Source organism: Delphinapterus leucas, chromosome 10, assembly GCF_059928025.1.
Source record: "Delphinapterus leucas isolate spDelLeu-1000000601 "Yukka" chromosome 10, BTC_Dleu_Yukka2, whole genome shotgun sequence".
Classification (NCBI taxonomy): Eukaryota; Metazoa; Chordata; class Mammalia; order Artiodactyla; family Monodontidae; genus Delphinapterus; species Delphinapterus leucas.
Genome location: NC_143138.1, coordinates 50,490,895 through 50,516,275, shown reverse-complemented (window position 1 = coordinate 50,516,275; position 25,381 = coordinate 50,490,895). Strand labels below are relative to the sequence as shown.

Sequence of the window (25,381 nt, the reverse complement as noted above, 5' to 3'; positions counted from 1 at the left end):
TCCTAGATAATTCTAACTCTCATTGTGCAACAGCAAACCAGGCTCCCCCCGCCTGAGGGCAGCCCACCTAGAAAGAGAGATGTAGGTGCTGGCTGATGGAAGTCAGGCAAGCACCCTGGGAGGGCTAACATCTGCTCTAACACCAAACAGCTAGAAATCAACTTAAATTGCTGAGTCTTTTACTTTAGGACATTTCAGTGACAGTACACTATTTGATCAACTTCCGGTCCGAAATAAGTCCCACTCTCAGTTCAAGAGAAAATGACCCTATTTACAGCCCCCTAATCTTGCTACAGAACTGTAATACATCTTTGGCTGAGAGATATATTTTTGTAAATTCCCTGAAAGTATTTTAATCCTGTGAATAATAAGAAGCACTTAAATCAATACAAATTTAAGCACTTGAATAATAAGAATATACAGTTGATCCTTGAATAACACAGGTTTGAACTGGGCAGGTCCACTTATACTTGGAATTTTTTCAATAGTAAATTGAAATACTGTAGTACTACACAATCCGAGGTTGATTGAATCCATGGATGTAGGACTGCAGACGTGGAGGAACTACACATGCAGAGAACAAACTATAAGTTATACAAGGATTTTCAACTGCGAGAAGGGTTAGTGCCCCAACCCTGGGGGTTGCTCAAGGGCCAACTGTATATCGTGTTAACACTTAATAAATATTGATAATTATCTCCCTGAACTTCTACTTATGTCTCAAAACTAAGCTTCCCTATGGGACTCACCTATTCAGAGCTTTAGGGCACTCTTCATTTCATGGGACAGTGAGCCAGAATGGGGCATCATATATGCTTTAGATATAATCACCTAAAACTCAAGGCTGATATCAGCTTTATAACCTCTTTGAGCTCTTCTAAATCCTAATGATTTTTTTTTTAATAACAGCAATTACTGAAAGCAAATATTAGGGTTGAGAGTTAAGAGGTACACATTTGCATGAATTTAGATTACAGTGGTATACTTTTCCTGGCACATTTTACGGAAACAAATGGTTTGAAATGATATTTGATTTCTTTAGGTCAAAAATAACGTTCTCTATACCTGCACCCCTATGTTCACAGCAGCACCATTCACAATGGCCAAGACATGGAAACAACCTTAATGTCCATTGACAGATGAATGGACAAAGAAGATGTGGTACATATATACAATGGAATACTACTCAGCCATGAAAAAGAATGAAATAATGCCATTTGCAGCAACACGGATGTAACTAGAGATTATCATACTAAGTGAAGTAAGTCAGAAAGAGAAAGACAAATACCATATGATACCACTTATATGTGGAATCTAAAATATGACACAAATGAACCTATCTACAAAATGGAAACAGACTTGTGAATATAGAGGACAGACTTGTGGCTGCCAAGGGGGAGGGGGTGAGGAGAGGGATGGAGTGGGAGTTTGGGGTTAGCAGATGCAAATTATTATACTAGGATGGATAAACAACAAGGTCCTACTATACAGCACAGGGAACTATATCCAATCCCCTGGGATAAGCCGTAATGGAAAAGAATATAAAAGAGAATGTATATATGTGTATAACTCAGTTGTTTTCCTGTACAGCAGAAATTAGCACAACATTGTAAATCAACTATACGTCAATAAAAAATGAAAATGTTCTCTGATACCTTATCACCCATCTCCAAAGACTCTCTTTTTGGATGTTTAACAGTCTTCCATTCTAATATATCTTTAAGAGAAGGTATAAAAAAACTCTAAAGTCAAAATAATTAACAGGATAGTTTTTCCTGTTTAACATACAAGCCACCAAATAATACAAAGAAAGTTAAAAATACGAGAAACTAAGAAATTTCTCCAGAGGCTGTTTATAACGTAATTTAGAAACAGTTTGGACGATATTCAGTTGAAATGAGCTCTATACTAGTCTATTGGTTTTATGTTACTGCTATAACAAATTAACAAAAAACATGGGGGTATATAATAATACAAATTCACTACTTTATACTACTGGAGGTCAGAAGTTTGACACACATTCCACTGGGATAAAATCATGGTGTCAACAGGGCTGAGTTCCTTCCTGGAGGTTTTAGGGGAGAATCCAATTTCTTGTTTTTTTCATATTCCAGAGGCTAGCTGCCCACATTGCTTCATCTTTAAGGCCAGCAGTGGTGGCTCAAGTACTTCTATTGCATCCCTCTGAGCTCCTGTCCTGTCCCCTCCTCCACTTTTAAGGACCCCTGTGATTACACTGGGCCCACTCAGAATAATTTCCCTACTTTCAGGTCAGTTTATTAGCAACCTTAATTCCATCTGCAACCTTAATTCCTTTGCCATATTCACAGGGAATGGGGATTAGGTCTTAGAGTTCTTTGGGGGAGGAGGGGCATGATTCTGCCTATCACAAGTAGATACTGACTCATTTAACAAATAATTATTGGTACTCTTCTGTGACAGGCATTGGGTTAGATGCTTGAAACATGAACACCAAGGTGCAGTCTTTACATTCAAATAGTTTATGAGTTGTTTGAGGAAAAGGGAAAGATAAACATTAAAGTTTTTTCTTAGAAAAATATACAATCTAATTGGATAAATATGTCTTTGAAATATATGAATTCTAAAAAAAGATCAAAAACATGCCAATACCCTTTGAAAGATTTCTTCTTCTGTAATGAAAAATGACTAAAATAATAAATAAACTAATTGATTCATCATTCATAGGCTTAAAGAGGTAAGAAATCAGAGGAAACAGTTATAAGATAAATGATGGCTGGTTCAGAGCTCTCAATGAGCGTTTTCATTTATATTCCTCTTAAAATATTTTCTTAAACTTTGCAGACTCTTCATTCTAAAAAATTAGATCATAAATAGTGAGCTGTGTACATGGCAGGCTTCTTGATAGTTACGAGGAGGGAGTGGCGAGAATTTAATTCAGGCTACTATCCATTTATCCAAAAATTGGTTAGAATGTATTTTTAAATCAATCCTATTAAATGAAACTCTAGATGTGGAAATGCACTAAGCACTTAATTATTCAGAGCTTGGTTTCTATGGCTTGTGTCTTAATTGGTCTTAAGCTATTCAAACCTCTTTGCTTGCTAATAGGACTCATTCGGACAGACACTCATGGTTTAACTACTCATTAGCAATGCTGACAGAAGGCAAAGCCCAACGTCATTTTAGGAATAAAGTTAAGGCTTTGTAATTTATTTTGTAAGTTTTTTTTTTGGCTGCGCTGTGTGGCATGTGATATTCTAGTTCCCCAACTAGGGATGGAACCTGGGTGCCCTGCAGTCGAAGCGCAAAGTCCTAACCACTGGACCGCCAGGGAATTCCCTTGTAAGTCTTTACTGTGAAATCTTCAATGCAGAAATTTTTGAAGACCTGAATGGAGTTATTATTTTACATAAAAATAGACGAAGGCGGTTCGTGATTCTGGAGATGTATAGAAAACCTCTTCATCCCTCTTCTCAGTTCCATGAAATTTTGATTTAAAAAAATCAGATTCTGGAGCCAAGTGCAGACTCTAGACAAATTCTGCTACTATTCATTGGTGCTTATACATAATTATAGAAAATATATGGCCAGCAAAACATATTGTCCATATCATATTGATTAAACACTACATATTATATTATATATCATATTATAATAGGAATAATAAGCCAATGCAGTACTTCCTATAGGCAGAGAGAAGTGACTTTATGCCAAAAGGAATAAAAGCATAGACCAAGAAACTCTCTTTTCTGTTTATTCTCAAGATAGTCACATTTTTATGTGAAAAAAGAAAAAGAAAAAAAAGTACAGCATAGTAATAGTGCCTAACTAGATCCAGTGGCAAGAAGTTAAGATCTAGACATTATTTCAACATAAATCAGGCAATATTATTTTCTGTGTCGGAAAGCAGAATTCATCATTGTCCCACTCGAGAATGAGTTCTTTAAAGAAATAACAATTTGATTACCAGCATAACACCTTGGAAAGCAGTCCTGGAAAATGAGGCTTTTTAAAAAGCAACTAGAATCTTTCTCAATCAAATTAAGTTTCTTTTTCTTGTGAATATGTAGCTCTCTCTCTCTGTATATTTAGATATACAAATGTGTTGTAGAGAATTTTTGTCAGAAATTAAGAAAAGATTTAAAGATTTCTCTCAATGTTTTCCTCCAAGTTTGTTGATGACACAGAAGGTGGGCATCCCCCATACATCCTCAGGAATTCCATTAAAAACAAATATAAGTATGAGGGTTATTCAATTCATGGAATTGTGCATCAACTTCAAAGAACATTTACTGAGAATCTACACTGAGCTAAACAATAGCACTTGGAGCAACAACAATAATAAAAACAAATAAAACAACTAAACAAAACCCTGGTTCAGAAAACTCAGAATCAAATACATAAACAAAAAATCACTCTTCACCCTCCCTAACCTTCTCCTATGAAGATTAGAACTTTAGGGAAGATCAAGGGAAGAGTGAGGGTTAGTGAGGAAATCTACAACATTGTTGAAAACCCTCCCAACACACTAATCAGAAGGCCCAGTTGTTCAACTAAAGATCATTTCACTTCCATCAACTCCAGATGTTCCCACACTGGACCCATTATCAACGGCCACCACTCTACCTTTATCCAAGACCAAAATCTCACAGATTCTTTTCTCTGTGTCATGATTTTCTATGCCCACCCCTCACCTTCACTTTGCTGGCATTATGACTATTTCCTGGGCCCTCATTCTCTCCCCATTTTCATCAATGACCACCTCTTCATGTCTGCAGTTTTTCAAAGGTCAGCCACGTCATGGTGGCACTTCATCCTCATTGTCTTACACATCTCTCTTGCTAAATTTAAACTCTGACTACCATCTGTATAGGATCACTAATATTCACCTTTATCATCCCTAATACATGGTTCATAAATGCTACTATAAATTTTTAAAATAAAGTAATGAAAACAATATATTTGGTCAATGAAATTCACTTCACTACTTAAGCTGTATCTCCTTTCTTCCTCTATGGCCAGAAGTTTTAAATCAAAACATAATTCTCTACCACAATTGCTGGATCACCCTCCTTAATTTGAGTTCCCCCAAATCAGAGCCTGGAACAAAATAGTTTAATTGGGAGCTGAGGCCAGGAAGCAGAAACATAATAGGAAAGGAAAAGAAAGTCAGGGAAGAAAGGAAAGCCAATAAAAGGTGCCTCACTGAGCTTGTTACCATTGTGGGAAACTCCTAGAATCTGCTGACTCTCATTTCCCATTGATTGAGAGTTGTACTAGGGAGTGATAACTCCCCCAAACTTTGCAGAAAACCCATATCAGGTTGAGTGAGGTTTTATAGATTTTTAGATTTGATAGATTTTCCCTGAATTACAAAAGTGGAGAGATTTGCTGGAAGCTTGATGTGGGATGCTTCCTGGATGCACCCCTCTTCCTCAGCTGTTATCACAGGCAGAGGAGGGCTATAGCACAGGACTCAAAACCCATTCCAATCATGTTTAATCTCCTGAAGATGATCCCCTGTACCTTCTCTATCTGGCCTCTCACTATCCAGATTTCAAAATGTAATAATCTCTGTCACTACCTTCACCGTATCAGGTATGGCTCCATAGAAAGGCTGAGAAATGATTGGCCAAGAACATAGACTTCACAGCCTCTAAGACTCTATTGGCTATGAAGTGGTCAGTTTGCTCTGTGAAATTCACTGATTATACTCCAGCAGTGTTTCATCATGAAGCAACCAACGATGTGTTTGGTAGATAGAAATAATCTAGAAAGCATCACTAACATTAAAGATGAAGAGCTCAACAGAAAGTACCTCCTAAGTATTGCAAAAATCCTCTTATTAACGAGAAATCTAAGGCAACGCCCAGCTGGGGATCAAGGTGTTTGCAAAGTTTATTATGCAAATGATGCTTTAGTTTCACAAAGAAGAAAAACTCAGAGTTAGGCAGTGCTTCTCATGAGAAGAATCAGAGAGATATTTTTACTAAACTGTACACGATAATACTTTTCTATTTGCTGCCTTTTACTCAACTATAGTTGCATTTGTGACTTATCAGACTGGTACCACTGAGGAAACACTGCTTGTGAGAGTTGGCAACATTTTCCCTGATAAAAATGTGTCTGTTCCTCAAATATTCAGAATTGTAATCTAAATTTCATTTTAGTACATTGTTGATACATTACTCTGAGGGAAGTTTGAAATTTATGCAAACAACATTAATTTTTTCCATTTTCTTTAAAAAATTATCAGACTGTAAATATTTTTCCTTGAATGCTCCCCTAAATACACGAACACATCCAAAATCCTACACAGTTTTTATTTACATAAACATACAATCGTAAAATTATATATCAAAGGATCAGGGACTTCCCTGTGGCGCAGTGGTTAAGAATCCGCCAGCCAGTGCAGGGGACACAGGTTTGAGCCCTGGTCCGGGAAGATCCCACATGCTGCGGAGCATCTAAGCCCGTGCGGCACAACTACTGAGCCTGCGTTCTAGAGCCCGCGAGCCACAACTACTGAAGCCCACGCACCTAGAGCCTGTGCTCCTCAACAAGAGAAGCTACCGCAATGAGAAGCCTGCGTACCACAATGAAGAGTAGCCCCTGCTCACCACAACTAGAGAAAGACCACGCGCAGCAACAAAGACCCAACACAGCCAAAAATGAATTAAAAAAAAAAAAAAAGGATCAAGAAGGCACATAGTTTATTTTACTGATTAGGAAAACATGATTCATCTGTCCAAATTTCTGTTGATCAGAAGATTTGCTAAAATTGAAAAGATCCCCAAATAGGGTGAGGTCTCTCTCAACCCTTCCCTACTTCTTGGAGTTCAACTGGGATTAGATATAATTATCCAAAGAGTAATAAAATCATACTAAAAGTGGGTTATTCCATTGTCTTCTGAAAAGACTGCTCCACTGATAAGAACGTGTGCTTACAGGCAAAAGCCGAGTTTAAGAGCAAAACGTGATTTCTTTTTCCTCAAAGCAGTCTGAATGTTCTGCTTGTCAATACATGTTCTTAGATGCCGAAGCCTTTCCACGTGGTGCTCCCGGGCTCTTTGAACGTGAGCTTTTCTAGTTCATGCCCTACAGATCCCTGAAGTGCCCAGGAACTTACCCTTTCTGCTAGAGGTTTTAAAATGGAACGCTTTGGGGCTGCACAAGTTGCTGTGCAATTTGTTTTGGAACAAAGAAATGTCTGGGGTCAGGCAAGCAAGCAACTAATGATGCTTCATTTTGTCCAGAAAACATCAAGATCAATATGTACGACATGCGACATTTATGGAACAGTGTTTTCTTTTCCCTCTAGGGGAGGGAGAAAATGCCGGATGATCCCTTTCTGCAGAGCAATGACATGACTGACGCTATTTAACATGTCTTTGGCCGCTGCTTCCCACCTGCTGGTAGCAACGTGGCCACATGGTCTTAGTTAATTTCCTGTACCTCACATACCAGAATTCGAATAATTAGATTTTCTTTGATGTATATCTAGCTTCAATGATCCAGGTAGCCAAAATCTGGGGACAACGTTATAATTCAAAGTGAACAGAGCTAGTTCTGGGAGGCTATAATAGGCATTAACAATCCATGATGTATTCATTAAAATTAAATCTGTTATGAACAAATAGGAGGAACTCAGAGAGAGAAAGCCTGATCAATGTCAGAGTTTTGGGTTGATGTAGATTTTTATCTTGTTCTTCTATAGAAATGACACAGGATGGGATTTGGAAACTAGATCATCATCTCAGGAAAATAATGAACTTTGCATTTACTTTAAGAGGAATCACTGTCAAGAGTGACAGAACAAAAATGGCACATTTCCCCAAGTTATCTCTAATGAAGAAGGAAGGGATGTGAATATGGTACCGATTTCTCTCTGCTTGCTTAGAGGGAGGTTAGAAGCAAGGCTCACTCTTTTCCACAGCTGTCTTAGGGTCTGAAAGATCTTAGGTCATTTTGTGTGTCTCTTTCACACAACCTTAAAGCACTGCATTGAAACCATCCATGTGCTGTTCTAAAAACCCACAAATTTCTGAATTCAAAATGCCAAATCTTGACAAAGTGAAACACTGAGGTTTTTACAATTTTTTAAAGTTCTATTTTAATTGCAAGTGGTCAGATCAATTATAGATGATTTTAATTAGCACCCACAAGCAAGGACCATCTCTCTAAAGCTACATTAGTATTTAAAAAGTTAGGAATTCATCACTTCTTTTGAAAATATCAAAGGATTCACTAGATATCGGGGCTCATTGTGACATCCTACTCACATGCCTCAAGATGGAAGAGAAAATAGAATTAAGGTATGAGTTTCTGAAAATAAGACTTCAACCATCTACAAGAAATAAGCAATGAGGACCAAGGAAGGCAAACAGCATGCACGCAAGTTTAATTATCCCTGTCGTGACGGAGTAAATGAACCCAGCGGTCATTTTACTTCAGTGATTTCCAAAATACCAGCCTCTTGCATTATGTCATTTTACTCCACACCAAATTTAAATATCAAAAATTATGTATCTTTAGGTTGCTTCCATGTCCTGGCTCTTGTAAACAGTGCTGCAATGAATGTTGGCGTGCATGTGTCTTTTCGAATTATGGTTTTCTCTGGATACAACCTAAATATCCATTGAAAGATGAATGGATAAAGAAGATGTGGTACGTATATACAATGGAATACTACTCAGCCATAAAAAAGGATGAAATAATGCCATTTGCAGCAACATGGATGGACCTAGAGATGATCATACTAAGTGAAGTAAGCCAGAGAGAAAGACAAATATAATATGATATCATTTATATGTGGAATCTAAAAAAAATGATATAAATGAACTTATTTACAAAACAGAAACAGACTCACAGACATAGAAAACAAACTTATGGTTACCAAAGGGGAAGGGGGAGGGATAAATTAGAAGTTAGATTAACATATACACACTACATGCTATATCTATATGTTTTTATCTATATATAAAATAGATAACCAACAAGGACCTACTGTATAACACAGGGAACTATACTCAATGTTTTGTAATAACCTATAAGGAAAAAGAATCTGAAAAGAATATAAATATGTATGAATATATATATATGTAAAAGAATATATATAACTGAATCACTTTGCTGTATACCTGAACTAATATAACATTGTAAATCCACTATACTTCACTAAAAAAATTATGTCTTCGGTTAGCATTTGAAGCCTTTATTAAACTCTATTTGACTTCCAAAGTAAGCATAAATAAGCAAATTCAAGTATTGATGATGACCGATATTGTATATTCAATTTTATTATGTTGAAGGCTAATCTCAGAAGCATAAAGTTGTATCTCTTAAGAGTTTTTAACTGAGTGTAATTATTCTGCCTCTCATGGTCCCACGAGATAAAAGTGAGAGAGAAACCCATAACTAAGTTCTTGCTATTCACAATGTTCTCATTGGGTTGTAGCTATGATATTAGATAGGTTAATATCACAGCCTGCTTATTCAAGGAAGGATGCTCAGATCTTTGGGGGACTTGTAGTAACTTTATTTGTCCTTAGCATTAAATTCTATTAGTCAGCTGTATGTTCTATGGGTTGACCTAAAACAATTTCAAATCAATCAGGTCAAGAAGGATTTCACTGTCTTTTTCCAAAAAGGGAGAATCATAAAAAACTGAGACTTGTATTAAAACTTCAATCAACAATAATTTCCACCTATTTTGTTCATAACCATGTAATCCACGTCTAGTTTGAATGCCTTCTATATAGGTGGCCATCTGTTGGATTAAAATACGATGAATAAGGGGAAAATCCTTTAACAATGCAATTCCTTTACTCAGTGATGGGTCTGAGCAGAGTGTCTTAAAATGTCCTTTATGCTAAAAGAAAAAAAAAAGTATTTCTCTTAAAATGCAAGGGCAGCTGACATGCTGAGATGAAAACTGCTAACTCTTTTCTCAACAACACCATATGTCTCCAATTGGATCATAATGCAGCCGGTTCTCAAGGGAATGTCACACATGGAAACTAACCAAATTGAGGTACAACTTCACTGCCGGCTCGTGATTAACCAGGGGCCCTACTTTGGGATTTTCCAGATCATCCAAGTGTCAGTCTGAAGGGCCTTTCTCCTTTCCCAACATCCTCCCAAAACTGAGTGAGTCATAAAAGGAACCTGATCCCGCCACAAAAATATTTCTCTTTTTGTTCAGACTTCCTTTTCTATATAACCTCAATATATTTTAAGGAACCAAAATGCTCAACCCCTGAACTCTTTAGCCATGGGTTTTAAATAGTAGATACTTCATGTAGCAAACACTACAGAGAGGCAGCTTAAAATCATCAAAAGGAAAAATATTGTAAGACTGAAGAATTTCACATATTTTCTCCTGAGAATCACGGAAAATCGAAAAGCAACAAATAAACCAACGTGTATAGTCAGATATTTCCTTATCTATTTGTTATAAATTTTTTTAGAACTTCACTCAACCTTTAATATTTTTATGCATGAGTAAGATATATTTTTTCTTCCAGTTTTATTGACATATGAGTAAGATATATTTTTAAATTTACTCACTTAATATTCAATACTTTTCATATATACTACTTCCAAATTAATATCTTGTTGAGGTATTTCTAGCTCATGTCCTGATACATGTGATATAGTCAATTCTTTTACATTGACTATAATTCTTAATAGCATAAAGTTATACCATCTTATAACGCGTGTCAAATCTTAAGAATTTTGCCTTTGGAAATGTGAAATGCCCTGAGGTAGCCTAGATTGGTGCTTCCTAGACTATCTCTGATGCATGGACGGCTTAAAATAAATTCAATGTGCATTTGATATTTTTGTAAAATATGAAGTTATGCACTAAGATTTCATGATAATGTCATATTGCTATAAAAGTTTCTAAATGCTTACTCTCCTTTTCTGTACTCTTCTTGTCATGGACTGGTAAGAAATGTCTGTCAACTGGCCTCAATCTATGGATGCCACTGTCATTTTATTTATAGTATATCACTGTTTAGGTATGTTACAAATTAGAAATCAGGATACCAATATTAATGATAGGAGTCACAAACTTTCTTCACTTCGAGTGCATTTTAACCTATTCTTTGCTATGTTTTTCTTCTAATTCACTTTAGGGAATTAGCAGCAGAGATTCAAAAGACAGGCCAAAGAACAATCACCAAGAAACTTTTGGTAGTTTTGAGAAAGATGCGTTGTTACATAGTATTAAAAAATACATATTTTTAAAGGCAAAAATTTCCCTCCCAGTGGCCAACCATGGGCTTTACTATATACTCATTCTGATAACAGCAATGAGCCTAGATATTATTTAATGATTACTTTATGGTATTTCTTACCTGGGATGCCTGGTGGTGTTTTCAGGTATTTTCCATTAAAATGTTGAATCACCACTTCACATTTTTCAGTAGACTCCATTCTGGGAAAAGAAGTAAACAGGGGATCATATGCTTTCATGAAGTTGTACATATCCAGGAAAAATAAATTAAAAAGAAAAGGAAATTAAGAAAACCATAGAAAAGCTTGATTTCAGAATTTTACCAGAACCGCCAACTGTTGCCATGACCACCATGACCAGGTGGATGAAACATCACAAACTCATCACTACCAAGAGCATCACTTACTCTACTAAATGTTGCCACCATGGACGGCGCTGTGCAGAGTCATCACCCAGACGTAATCCTGAGGCATTATCTTACTTAATCCATACAGCAATGCTTGGCACTTGAAAGTGCTCAATAAATGTGTGTTGAATGTCTGAGTTAGCAAACCGGAGAGGCAGGTCTCGTTATTGCCTTTCACACTAGTGAGGGCAGCAAGGCTTAGTGAGATGAACCACCTTGGCAGTTAAGTGGCAGAGGCGGGCTTTTAGCTGAGGCCTGGGTGACACCAACCTGCACAGGAACTACTAAGCTGTACCTCAAGGGTCTCCACAAAACAAGGGGAGGGGATGCATTGCGTTTAAACAACTGGCGGCCTACGGGAGATTCACGCAGCGGTGCTGTCAGCAGCATCATGATGGCTTTATTGAAAACCCACTGGGTGAGAGATAGAAGGGAGTTATTTGGGGTCCCAAATGTGGGAAGAGGACATATATACACAAACCTCAGGTCCTGAACTTTCTTAATTTTCAATTTCAGACAATCTTCTATTTTTTCAAACTAGGTATCAATATTCCTAGACTGGGTTTCTTGTGCCAAGTTTTGGCATCTCAGATACAAGCTAATGAATAACATTCGGGGCCATAGCATCATACTGCCAACATTAGCAGTGTTGCTCTCCCCTAAGTAGAACAGTATCAGCAACGTTTTCTAAATAGTAACTATATCTGGACTTTATTATTTTGTAAAACAGAGTGTGGAAGATAAAAATTAAAGGGTCAACTGTGATCAAAAGAAATTAATTCCCACAAACGGTACACTAGAGGAAAAACGGACTTAAGAAATGGCACACATACATATAAAAGAATGTGTATGAAATGTGTGAAATTTTTTGTCTAAAAGGCAAAGTGTATAATTTTGGATTTTCTGCTCTGTTATTAACATGAACTTTCTTGGAATGGAGCCCTTTGACACAATTTGTAAAACTTTCTTACATCCAAATTTTATGTGTGTTTTCATATTCATATTACATGCAGAGAAAAAAAGAAAAGGAAAAAAAATATATACAAGCAAATGCCAAATAAGTTATATATTTATTACACCGAGAGGAATTCAAATGTGAGAGGAATTGCAGAAGCCAGGAAAACTCTGAGAAGTGGGCACAGGAGGACAGAAAGGCCTTTGCAGAAGTAACTAGGGTAGGGGCCAGGCTGGGAGGGGCAGGCTGTGTCCTTGTAGATGGGGTAGAGGGAGTAGAGCACTGTGGCCCAGTGGAAGGTTCACTCAGGGAAACTCTTGGAGATAAGCTGAGGGGTGCAGGCAAGAGCATCTGAGTTACCAGGTTAAGACATTTTTTTTGTTGTTGAAGTATAGTTGATTTACGATGTTGTGTTAGTTTCAGGTGTACAGCAAAGTGATTCAGTTATACATACATATATATATCTATTTTTTTTCAGATTCTCTTCCCTTATAGGTTATTACAAAATATTGAGTAGAGTTCCCTGTGCTACACATTAGGTCCTTGTTGGTTACCTATTTTATATATAATAGTGTGTGTATGCCAATCCCAAGCTCCTGATTTATCCCTACCCCCATGTTTCTCCTTTGGTAACCATAAGTCTGTTTCCTAAGTCTGTAAGTCTTTCTGTTTTGTAAATAAGTTCATTTGTATCATTTTTTTTTTAGATTCCACATATAAGTGATATCATATATTTGTCTTTCTCTGTCTGATTTACTTCAGTTAGTATGATAATCTCTAGGTCCATCTGTGTTGCTGCAAATGGCACTATTTCATTCCTTTTTATGGCTGAGAAATATTCCATTGTGTATGTATATACCACATCTTCTTTATCCATTCATCTGTCGATCGACATTTAGGTTGCTTCGGTGTCTTGGCTACTGTAAATAGTGCTATGAACACTGGGATATATGTATCTTTTCAAATTACGGTTTGCTCCAGATATATGCCCAGGAGTAGGATTGCAGAATCATATGGTAGCTTTATTTGAAGATGGTTTCAAACGCACGTTCCATCTGGGGAGCTGTAATTACCTTATGACTCAAAACAAAACATTTTCCAATGTACATTCCTAGGAAGCATGGGAAAGATGCACATTTTTTCTGCATTGATAAGATGGTGAAGCAGAGCAGGACCAATGTCAGGGGTACACATGCAGTACCAGAGTCCTGTGCTTAGAAAAATCTTGCACTTGATTTAAAGTTCTGCTGTCACCATCCTGACATTCTTAATACGCTTTAAACAAGGGGTCTTGTATTTTTAATTTTCACTAGATCCCACAAATTACATAGCTGGTCCTAATATGACAAGAAAGCACAGGAAACTTTAATGTTCATTTATTAGATGCCCATTGGATCTACCTAGTGTTATTTTGAAGAACATCTGAAGAGTGACTCACTTTTGTGTCGAAATGCAAAACTAAAACTCTTTAAGCTTAATAATACCCACTCTTAATAAATAAAAATAAAAACAAAAATAGCATTTTATTCACTGCTTAATCACAAATTCCCCCAAATCAGAGGATATTTGGATTAGAAAGATAAGATGAATTGTTTCCCATTCCAAATATTGAGGAGCAGCTAAGTATAATTTTGCTAACTCCTTCACATTTTCTTTCCAGAGGAATCTTTTACATCTTCCAACTTGTTATTTTTTAATTAAAAAAAATAAATTTATTTATTTACTTCTGGCTGCATTGGGTCTTCGTTGTGGTGTGCGGGCTTCTCATTGCGGTGGCTTCTCTTGTTGTGGGACATGGACTCTAGGCACGTGGGCTCCAGTAGTTGTGGCACGTGGGCTCCAGTAGTTGTGGCACGCAGGCTCAGTAGTTGTGGTTCGCGGGTTCTAGAGCACAGGCTCAGTAGTTGTGGCGCATGGGCTTCGTTGCTCCACGGCTTGTGGAAATCTTCCTGGACCAGCGCGTGAACCCGTGTCCCCTGCATTGGCAGGTGGATTCTTAACCACTGCGGCACCAGGGAAATCCCTTAATTATTTTTTTAACTAGGAAACTTCCATTTCTAGGAACAAAAGAATTCAAATTCTGCTCTTTCTCTTTTCCCACAGGACCAACTATCCATTGTCTCTTAGGGAAGATAACCTTCCCTCCTAGCAGAGACATGAATGGGAGAGGAAATGTGCGTCCTTAATTACTACAGATGTTGCTTTATGGAATTTTGATTCCAGGAGAGCTATGGAATGAAAAGCTTATGCCCCAGGGCCCCCTCCCTGTTCAGTTGCTCTCTGGGTACTCATCTAGATAAAAGGCAGTTAAGAATCTAAAGCTTGCTTGCCAGAGTCCTACAAATCAAATCCTTCCCCTTTTGTCTTTAAAACGACACGGAATTCTAAACGCACACTGAAACTGGATGGGGGATAGCGTGTGTGTGCTTAGTGGCTTCATCTCATCCATCCACCTAAAACATTTTTGTCCTGGTTTGAAAGCCTCATATCTTCCCTTTTGGATTCTAGTACGATCATCTTTTGTTAAGACTGGTTTACAGCCCCACCAAGCCCAGTGGGGGCCATTTCTGTGAACACCAGACAGCAGCGTAGAGTGTTCACTCTGGCTTCATTCAGATTTAACTAAGTATATGTCTGCAGGAGCCTTTAGAGACTCTCATCTCCGAAAGAATAAATGCAATAAAAGTCTGTTTTCTGTAGCTGCCAGTGCTTAGTGTCAAACCATGTTATGTGGCACCACCCGGCAGTGACAATTTCATTTTAATACACAGGGCACATTTTAACAAGGCCAAGCCATCCCAGCAAAGAGGGAAATCGAGGAGCTGCCGAGGGGAAAGGCTCAGAGTGAGACCCATGGAACTCTGGGGGAGAGACTGCATTTGAATGGCCACCTTAGCAAGAATGTGACCATTTTCTTCTCCAGTTTCACAATTAGCCTATTTGTAATGCCAGCCCAAGCTATCTGCAATCTGGCATGCGCTCCACTTGAAACTGACACTAATATTATCAAGTGGGTCTGAAAAGGCAGCGTGCCAGACAAAGCTGCCTTTCCATGGCCCCTTCAGATGGGCCACTGAATCCCTACAACTGCACTCATTCTTTCTAGGCGGTACCTGAACCCTCTCACATCCCTCAGAAGAGCTCTTGTGCCTGGCCAACCATTCACCCGACAATGCAATGCATTAATTAGGTTCCTACAACGCTCCAATCATTGTATAAAGTCTCAGGGTTTTCTGTTAGGTCTGACGTTTAAATACAAACGTGCATTAAAGGTCCTGTTTGACATTCTTTCTTGTCTCCGTGCCTAGGAACCTGGCTTCAGTCATTCGAAACGCACCACTGAATTGTGATTTAGAGAACATTTCTTTTTTACAACAGCTACTAATAGGTGCTAGTTTCATAGCCAATACAATCCCCATGGGCAAATTACACCAGATGACAGCCTGATCCAATACCGGGAGAATGTTCTGGGTCAGACTTAACACACAGAGGTGGCAAAATATTGTGTACAACGATTTGCAGCCTACCTGTCTCACCTCCATGGAGAATCTCTCAGTTTATGATCTTAAATCAATAAGCATGATTACGCACATAGTTAAATCCACCCTGTCATTTATGATGCTTAATGAAAGGTTTCCACTATTGTGAAATTTTTGTGGTTTTGCAATCACAGCCTCCGTACAAATTATTGGCAACTTAGAACATACAGCTTTGCAAGCCATTCATCCTCGCTTCCGGTAAGATTTGCTGAAAGTGTCAACACGAAAAGATTTTGTAAAAAACAAATTATGTCATTGACTTCGTAATCCATGGTAACAGAAGGAATAATAGTGAATTTCAGCAAGAAAGAGGAGTGAAGGAGTTGAATTTTCTCAGTTTTTGCAATTTGTTTTCTTCCTTCGAGGTGCTTGACATCTTTAGGAGACAAGTGTCATAAATGCAAAATAGGGCAGTAGACTGGCCTTCCTACCACCTCCCTTTGCAGAAACTCTGACATTTTGGTGGCCCCTTGCTTAGCACTGAAGCACATTCCTCTTATGAAATGGAGCTATGGACAATATTTGGTTCATGAAAACCCACTCCAAAACTTTAGAATCACATATATTCAGGACTGGAAATACCAACTTCTACATGGTACAGAGGAAGAAAATAACACGAGAAAGCAGTGGCTTCTCTAAAGTTGAGTTGGTGGAGAAGCCTGCAACGGAACATTTGTCCATTGACGCTGAGTTCGTTGGCTTGTTTGGGAGGGATGGGGCTCCACTGCTGGCCTCCTGTCATCACTCCTGATTTCCTGCCCTGATCTGCTTTCGTCTGTGTTGAAGCTGGATGGGGCCAGCCATCTCCATTTCATTCAGCCATGATTAACTAGAGTAGGTGTTCTCAGAAATGGAGATTATACCCTGATATGATATAACAAGAAGGGCACTTCACCTGTGTGGTATTCTTTCCAGAACTTAGACATAACATGGATCCCATCATGAACTAAACATCGAAAAATGCAGACCTGGAGACATTTTCCAGGATACCTGGCTGGGACTACTCATGGAAAACAAGGCAAGTCTGAGATACTGTCAGAGACCAGAGCAAACTGATGAGAAAAACCACCAAATGCAAAATGGTACCAGGGATTGGATTCTGGAACAAAAAGAGGATATCAATGGAAAAATTGGTGAAATTCCAATAAAGTCTGGAGTTTGGTTAATAATAATGTACTGATGTCAGTTTCTTAATTCTGACAAATATGTCATGGTAATGCAAAGGGTTAACAATGGGGAAAACTGGATGTAGGGTGTACAAAACCTGTGTATTACCTTTGTAACTTTTCTGTAAAACTAAACTTATTCCAAAATTAAAAAGCTTATTTTTAAAATGATGGTACATTAAAATTATCAGGGAACTATTTTTTTAAAATATCAGTGTCTGGGCCCCAGCTCAGGAGATTCTGACTTAATTGCTTTAGCACGAAGTCTAGGCACATATTTTTGAAAGCTGCCGAGGTGATGCCAGTGTGCAGTCAGGGTTGAAAACCACTGTTCTGGAGTTCTCTGTCAGGTGCCCCAAACTGGAAACCATGGGCCAAATCCAGCCTTCACGAATGTTTTGCTTGGGCTGCAAAGAGTTTTTGAAAAATTTGAAATGGTTGTCAACATTTAGAGATTGGGAGACTTCACGTGAAAAGTTGAATTTCTGATTCCTCTTGAAAGATGCGATGAAAGACGAGATAAGGTGTTTTCTGCATGGCAACTATGGTATAACAAAAATAAATTTGGTCTCTGTCCTTGGTTCCTAGCACAGAACTCCTAAAACTCTGGGGATTTCCCGAGTGAAAGGAACGTCTTCTGTTATTTGTAATGGATCACTTTTGACTATACCTGAGTTTCTGTTAATGAGGTGATTCAAGGTGAGACCCCTAGATAGCTTCAGAATAGGGCTGGTCACCAGGAAGACCAAAGAATGAGAGGGCTGGAGCTGAGAGGCCCACTCTTCAGTGTCTGGGGATGGGTGAGGGGCTGGAGATTTGAGTGCAAGCACCAAGAGCCAATGATTTAATCAATGGCACCTATGTGATGAGGCCTCCATTCAAACCACTGAACAACAGGGTTTGGAGAGCTGATGGGTAGGTGGGCACATTGATGTGCTGGGAGGGCGGGACACCTAGAGAAGGCAGAGAAGCTCTGAGCCATTCTCCCACCCCCTTCCTTGCCCTATGCATCTCTTTCATTTGGCTGTTCCTGAGCTGTATCCTTTATGACATACAGGTAAATATTTAAGTGTTTTCCTGAGTTCTGTGGATAGTTCTAGTGAATTTTCAAGCCTGAGGGGTGTCAAGGGAACCCCTGAATTTGTAGTGGGTGGGGCAGAATTGTGGGTAGCCTGGTACCCCATTTGTGGTGGTGTCTGAAGTGGGGACACTCTTGTGGGACTTAGCCCTTGAACCTGTGCAGCCTGATGACAACTCTGAGTAGTTAGTGTTAAAACTGAAATGAATTGTTGGACACCCAGCTGGAGTCAGAGGATTGGATAATTAGTATGGAAAAATGACACACATTCAGTGTCACAAAAGTCCACATATTTGGTGTCAGAAATGATGTCAGAAAAAAGACATCATGGCAAAGTTACTCTAGATTTGAGCAGTTGTTTTCTGTAAACAGAGCCAGTCTGCCATCATTCCAACCTACCTGTATCCATTGCCAGTCTGAAGGAGAAGTAGCAGGTGGTATTTATTGCTGACTTTGCACTGCTTTCTATTTCTACTTTTTAATAGTGGCGTCAAGAGGAAAGAAAATTAGTTCACTCATCCATGTGTGCTGATGTTTTCTGCTTAGCCCTCCCCCATACGCCTTCTCTGCTCTGCTCTATGCCCCAAAGAAGTGACCCTTCCGTGGACTGTATCACCTTTGCTCTGTTACTTGATGGTTTTTATTGGTGTCACCACTGGAGGCCTGGTGGAAACAGAGAGAGATCTGGCTGGTCCTCCTCATTCTCTCTGCTTTGGCACCACGTCTGTCTGGCAAGGGTTACATCCCTCCCTGTCTACAGTGCCTCTAGGTGGCCCCTCCTCCAAGGCTCTGGGTCTCACTGGGCTCTGGGCACATGGCTTCACCTGCTGTCTGCTCTCAGGGGTAAAGGCTTCCTTCTGCGGCTCATCTCTGGGTATCTCAGCGTCCCTTCATCAGTTCCCTTAACTCTGCCCACACTTCTGTAAATACTCCTCCATGCTAGCCTCTTCAGTTGGATCATTTGTGGTGAAACTATGTTTCTAGCCAGCACTTTGACGGCTACATCATAAAACTATCAATACCCAAGGAACAAAATGATCTCTGAGGCTGTGTATTTCAAGAAAAATGTAAGAAAAAATAAGTTTACTTACACTTAGTCTGGGAACTGCTTCTTTCAGGCTACCTACCTACCCCCAGCGGACATCCTTGTCTGGATGCATCATAATCTAAATCTATCTTTTAACCATAGATTAATTGTGCTCAAAGAGAATTTGGTAAAGAAATGGAAAAACCTTCAATTCAAAAATTAAAACTGAGATAAAGAAGGAATCAATAAGTATAATATGTTCAGGTATAGAAAAATCTCACCATTCAATGCAACTGGAACTCATTTGATCACTTTTAATCAGTCTCTTTGAGCTATAGCCATATTTCATTCATTACTAGATATTACTATCTATTACATTTCTCTTCTTTTTTCTATAATATATCAACCTTGCCTTTTTTCTGTTTCCCAAGTATGAGGAACTGGCCCCAGCTTAGCTCTCCTTCTCTCTTTTCCTCTGCTGGGACAGCTCCTTTCCCTCTCCAGGCCCACCAGGGAGTCTCATGCTGGTTTCTTCTTATCATGTGCATCTTAGGCTAAATGCAGTCTCCTCAGAGGGCCTTCCTGTCCTTTACCTCAAACCTCTCATTTTGTCACATTCTCTATAGCACCCCTATGCTTTATTTTGTTTTCATAGCACTTTAGTTATTTGATATTAATTGTTGATACTCATTATTTACTATTTTATGTTTGATGACATACTTACTGTGTCCCCAATCCAGTAGAATGCCAGTCAATTAAAGCAGATACTTGTGTGTGTGTGTATGTGTGTGTGTGCACATCTCTAATTATCACATGTAGAATAATTACTGGCACATTACTAGTGCCCACATATTTACTGGGTGAACTGAATGAATGCATGGATGAATACATTTTACAGGACTTCCCTGGGCGCAGTGGTTAAGAATCTGCCTATCAATGCAGAGGACACGGGTTTGAGCCCTGGTCCGGAAGATCCGACATGCCACGGAGCAACTAAGCCCGCGAGCCACAACTACCGAAGCCCGTGCGCCTAGACGCCGTGCTCCGCAACAAGAGAAGTCACCACAACGAGAAGCCCGTGCAATGCAAGGAAGAGTAGCCCCTACTTGCCGTAACTAGAGAAAGCCTGCGCGCAGCAACAAAGACCCAATGCAGCCAAAAATAAATAAATAAATAAACAAACAAATAATAAATAAAATCCAGATGTCAGTACTCTGTAATGACCTATATGGGAAAAGAATCTAAAAAGGAATAGATATATTTATATGTATAACTGATTCACATTGCTGTACATCTGAAACTAACACAACATTGTAAATCAACTATACTCCAATAAAAATTAAAAAAAATATATACATTTTACATATAAGGAAGGGAGGCTAAAAGAGTTTAAGTAACTAGTCCAAGAACACAGATAGGAAGAACAGAACTAAGATGAAAACTAAGTTATTTCTGACCATAAAGCCATATTTATAACCACACGGATACAGATGGATGTTAGGTTGGTCCAATTCATAGAAAGCAGAGCATGTATGAAAGATATTAAATAAAAGAGGCTCACGTGTGCCCTCCGAATGATATTTCGAAGTCTTTCTCTTTATTGGCGGGAAGCCAACAACCTACCTGAAATCCCCACAGCCTTCAGGGCCCAAGAGTCCCTGTCATGGTTTGTACTTAGGGCAAGCACAGGGTAAAGAGATCTTACAGACCCTGAGCACAGGGAATGGCCTCTATTTCCAATTGCAAGGTAACAAAGTTCTCCAATTTCAGTTTCACAAGGATAAATAATATTCAGAACTCTCCTCCCATCCCACGGAGGGCTGACTTTGGAATAACGCCATTCCAATTTCAAAATAATAGAACAATAAACTGTATGTTTTTTCTCCTTTTCTAAGTTTTTATAAAAGCATGTATACAGAAAGATTGAAGACCAGGGGATTTCAGAATAATAGATTATTCAATGCAATTTAATTCATTTGTTTGTTTGGTTGACAGGTTGGTTTGTTTGTTTGGGTTTTGAAAACCAGGGCTCCTAATACACGGAAAAGAAAGTAGAGTGAGCTGCCTTCTCTAGCCATGACCATGACTTTCTGATTAAAAGACAGAAAGACAAACAGACAGCATAAAGAAACGATGAAGATAAACACATAAAACAAGAATAAAGATAAAGAAGCTACAGGGTGGACCAGGGGTTTTCTCTTTAGTGGATCACATCTGCTGGCAATTGAGAGAGGAATTAAAATTACTAAAAGGAATAGCAGTCCACCTTCTTTTCAATCTCAGCAAACACAGTTGTAACCTGTTTCTGTGCAAACACAGCTGTAGTTTGGTGGTTACTAATCACTAAGTTTACATTTTAGAGATTTTCTTTGCTCACATTTGATTTCCTAGTTCCATGCATTTGAGACAGTAATGGCAAATGAATTGCCAAAACATCAAGGGAGAAATATTAACACAACATTTCTTAAAGATGGATTTAAGGTAGATATGAATCGAAACACATTCTAAACAATAAAATCACATTTAGATAGGCTTGATGGTCATTTTAAAGCATCATATAGTTGCCTACAAAGAAAGTATTGGCATTTGCCTTATAATTTTAAAATTTTCTATATTTTCTTTATGTTTATTCTGAATCTGAGTTCTCTTTCTATTTTGGGAGGTGGGAGAAGATAGGCAGCAAGAAATGTCAGGCAGTGGAAAGTAAAGAATAAAATTGTAATGATATTTGAAGTAATTAAAAGAAAATACAAAAATAATATTTTAATTAATTTTTAATAATCAGCCTGATATTTGTCTTCCTGTAACTGTGATTAATTTTTTTACTTAGTGAAAAGAAAGAAGCAGTGAAATGATTTATTTGGAAAACTTGCCCATTTGGTAGGGAGTGGTAGAACACTGCCCAGATGTTAAAAGTCATTCAAACAAAACTCCATGAGAATCAAATTAAGAGTACTGAAGAGAGGTGAAAAAAACTACAGAATACAAAGGTCTCTGTGCTCAGCGGTCTCTCACGCCCTTTAGCTCACCAGGGGACAGTAAATGCATGGCTTAAAGAGGTTCTATGTTCCCAGATGTTGAAGCTGGAGTAATTGTGAACGCTTACCCTCATCCCTTCTCCACTTTGGGTCATTCTTTACCGGCCTCTCATAACACTCGTTCAATGTGATTTTTGTTAGACAAACGGCCTTATGTTTCTGGGAATGGGAAATGGATAACGTGAACATGCAGTCCTGTCCCTCCAGACTCAGGCTGATTTATGTTCTGATCCTCATGCTGGAAGGCAAGGTAGTCTGTTGGCATCCGCGAGCTCTGCAGTAGTGGGTCTGACTGTCAGCATTCCCACCATAAACTTTTGTTTTTCAGGGTTTATGACTTGGCTATAAAATGCTGCCTGCAGGGGGGTGGATCTTACAAAACTGTTTTATGTTACGAGAGGAAAAAAATAATAATAAAATAAAATGAAAGTCTGTAATTTCAGACACCATCTAGTGCTTCTGGAACGTTAAAAAGCCTGTAATTGTGCTGTCTCTGCACCCTACTGGCATTCAAATCAATGCTTTGAAGTTCAGTGGTTTAAATATAAAACGAAGATACCACCTTTACTTTGAAGAGGTGATTTTCAAAGAAGATGAATATAGCTTACAAGTAAAATAATAATGGAGGTTTTCTTTTGAGTCAAAGGAATTTCAGGATCTCTTGCACATGAACCAAGAACCACACCGGGGATTTTGTCCCAAGATGGCAGTGCAGAAAGACCCTGAGCTCACCTCCTCTCACGAGCACACCAAAATTACAACTATTTACAGAACAACTATCAATGAAAAAGACTAACTTAACAGAAAAGATCTTCCACAACTAAAGATATATCATTATTTGTTTGGCTATAGCCCTTGTGATCTTGAGAACATGGGCTTATGTTCACCTATACCCGAACCTATAAGTGGGTTCTCCTGCTTATCTTCTGTGAGATATTGTACAGGATTTTAAAGTTCTCTTGCCTTCATTTTTTCTATAATTGTAAAATGTGAATATAATAATATAACAAAAACAATAATAATTAACTCAAAAAGCCAAAAAGAAAAAAAAAGGAGGAACCACAATGAGACAGGTAAGAGGGGCAGAGTCATGGTATAGTCAAGACCCGTGCCCCCCCACCGCCAACCCCAGTGGGTGAATCACTAAGGGGAGGATAATTACAACTGTAGAGGTTCTCCCCAAGGAGCAAGGGGTCTGAAACCCACATCAGACTCCCCAGGCTGGAGGTCCTACACTGGGAAGACGAGCCCCTAGAACGTTTGGCTTTGAAGGCCAGTGGGGCTTACTTTCAGGAGACCCAGAGGGCTGTCGGAAATAGAGACTCTACTTTTAAAGGAGGCACACAAAATTTCACACGCTCCGTGAACGAGGGCAGGAGCAGTAATTTGAAAGAAGCCTGAGTCAGATCCACCTGCTAATCTTGGAGAGTCTCCTGGAGAGACAGGAGGCAACTGGGACTCCCCCTGGGGACAGAGATGCTGGCAGCAGTCATTTCTGGGAGCTCGTTCTGCCATAATAACACTGGTGCTGGAAAGTGCCATCGTGGAATCCTCCCTCTAGTTTATTAGCCTCAGGACCCAGCTCCATCCCCACCCACCAGTCTGTGGGCACCAGTACTGGGACAGGCAAGAATGTGGAGAAAAGGGAACTCTTGTACACTATTGTGGGCATATAAGTTAGTGCAGCCACTGTGGAAAAGAGAATGGAGAGTCCTCAAAAAACTAAAAAGAGAAATACCATGTGTTTTAGCAATTCCACTAGTGTATATATCAGAAGAAAACGAAAACATTAATTCAAAAAGATACATGCACCCTAATGTTCATAGCAGCATTGTTTACAATAGCCAAGACATGGAAACAACCTATGTGTCTATCAACAGATGAATGAATAAAGAAGTTGTGTATATATGTTGTTTTTTTTTATATTACATTCATTAATTTTTTTTTTTTTTTTTTTTTTTTGCAGTACGCAGGCCTCTCACTGTTGTGGCCTCTCCTGTTGCGGAGCACAGGCTCTGGACGCGCAAGCTCAGCGGCCATGGCTCACGGGCCCAGCCGCTCTGCAGCATGTGGGATCTTCCTGGACCGGGGCACGAACCCGTGTCCCCTGCATCGGCCGGCGGACTCTCAACCACTGCGCCACCAGGGAAGCCCACATTCATTAATTTTTTTATTGAAGTATAGTTGATTTACAATGTTGTACCAATCTCTGCTGTACAGCAAAGTGACTCAGTTTTACATATATATATTGATACATTCTTTTTTTAATATTCTTTTCCATTATGGTTTATCCCAGGAGATTGGATTATAAATTGTGTGTATATATAATGGGTGGATCCTAATCGAATCTGACTGATGCCCTTTTAAGAAGAGATTAGGAGCAAACACAAAGGGTAGACCATGTGAAGATATGGGAAAAGAAGGCCATCTGCAAGACACAGAGAGGAAACCAAACCTACTGCCACCTTGATCTTGGACTTCTAGCCTCTAGAATTGGGAGAAAATAAATGTCTGTTGTTTAAAGCCACCCAGTCTGTTGAATTCTGTTATGGTAGCCTGAGCAAACTAATATATCCATACTTTGTACCAAAAATCTTTTGTTTAAAAAACAAAGAAACAAAACATAGATCTTCTGAGAAAATGTGTTCTCTTGATGAATCTGAAACATGTTCCTTTCTCAGCAGGAGCATAAATGAAGGAGAAACTAATTTGTTAGAGAGGTTTTGCGGGGCAGGAGGTGGGTGCTGAGCCAAAGGCGTGTGCACGCAGTGTGAAGTGGAGCATGGCAGGCATTTAGTGCCTCCTGCACTGGCTAGGCCTCCAATAGCCGGCTGTACAGTCTCCAAGAATGAGTAAGTTCGACAATTTCAGAGACCCAGGTGTTGCAATTAGCTCTGCCTTGACCATGACAATCAACAGTTAACAATGTTCTGAAAACTTGAATGCCT

At 38.9% G+C, this 25,381-nt stretch overlaps 1 protein-coding gene across 8 annotated transcripts in view; it reads right to left on the bottom strand.

Annotated features, from left to right (window-relative positions):
- Positions 1–25,381, bottom strand: part of RBMS3 (RNA binding motif single stranded interacting protein 3) — a 716,964-nt gene that overhangs the window by 214,797 nt on the left and 476,786 nt on the right. For all 8 annotated transcript variants that reach the window (XM_030764126.2, XM_030764120.2, XM_089918953.1 and 5 more), the window contains exon 6: positions 11,346–11,425. In XM_030764126.2, coding sequence (XP_030619986.1) covers positions 11,346–11,425 — 80 coding nt within the window. The remainder of the gene's footprint in view (positions 1–11,345; positions 11,426–25,381) is intronic.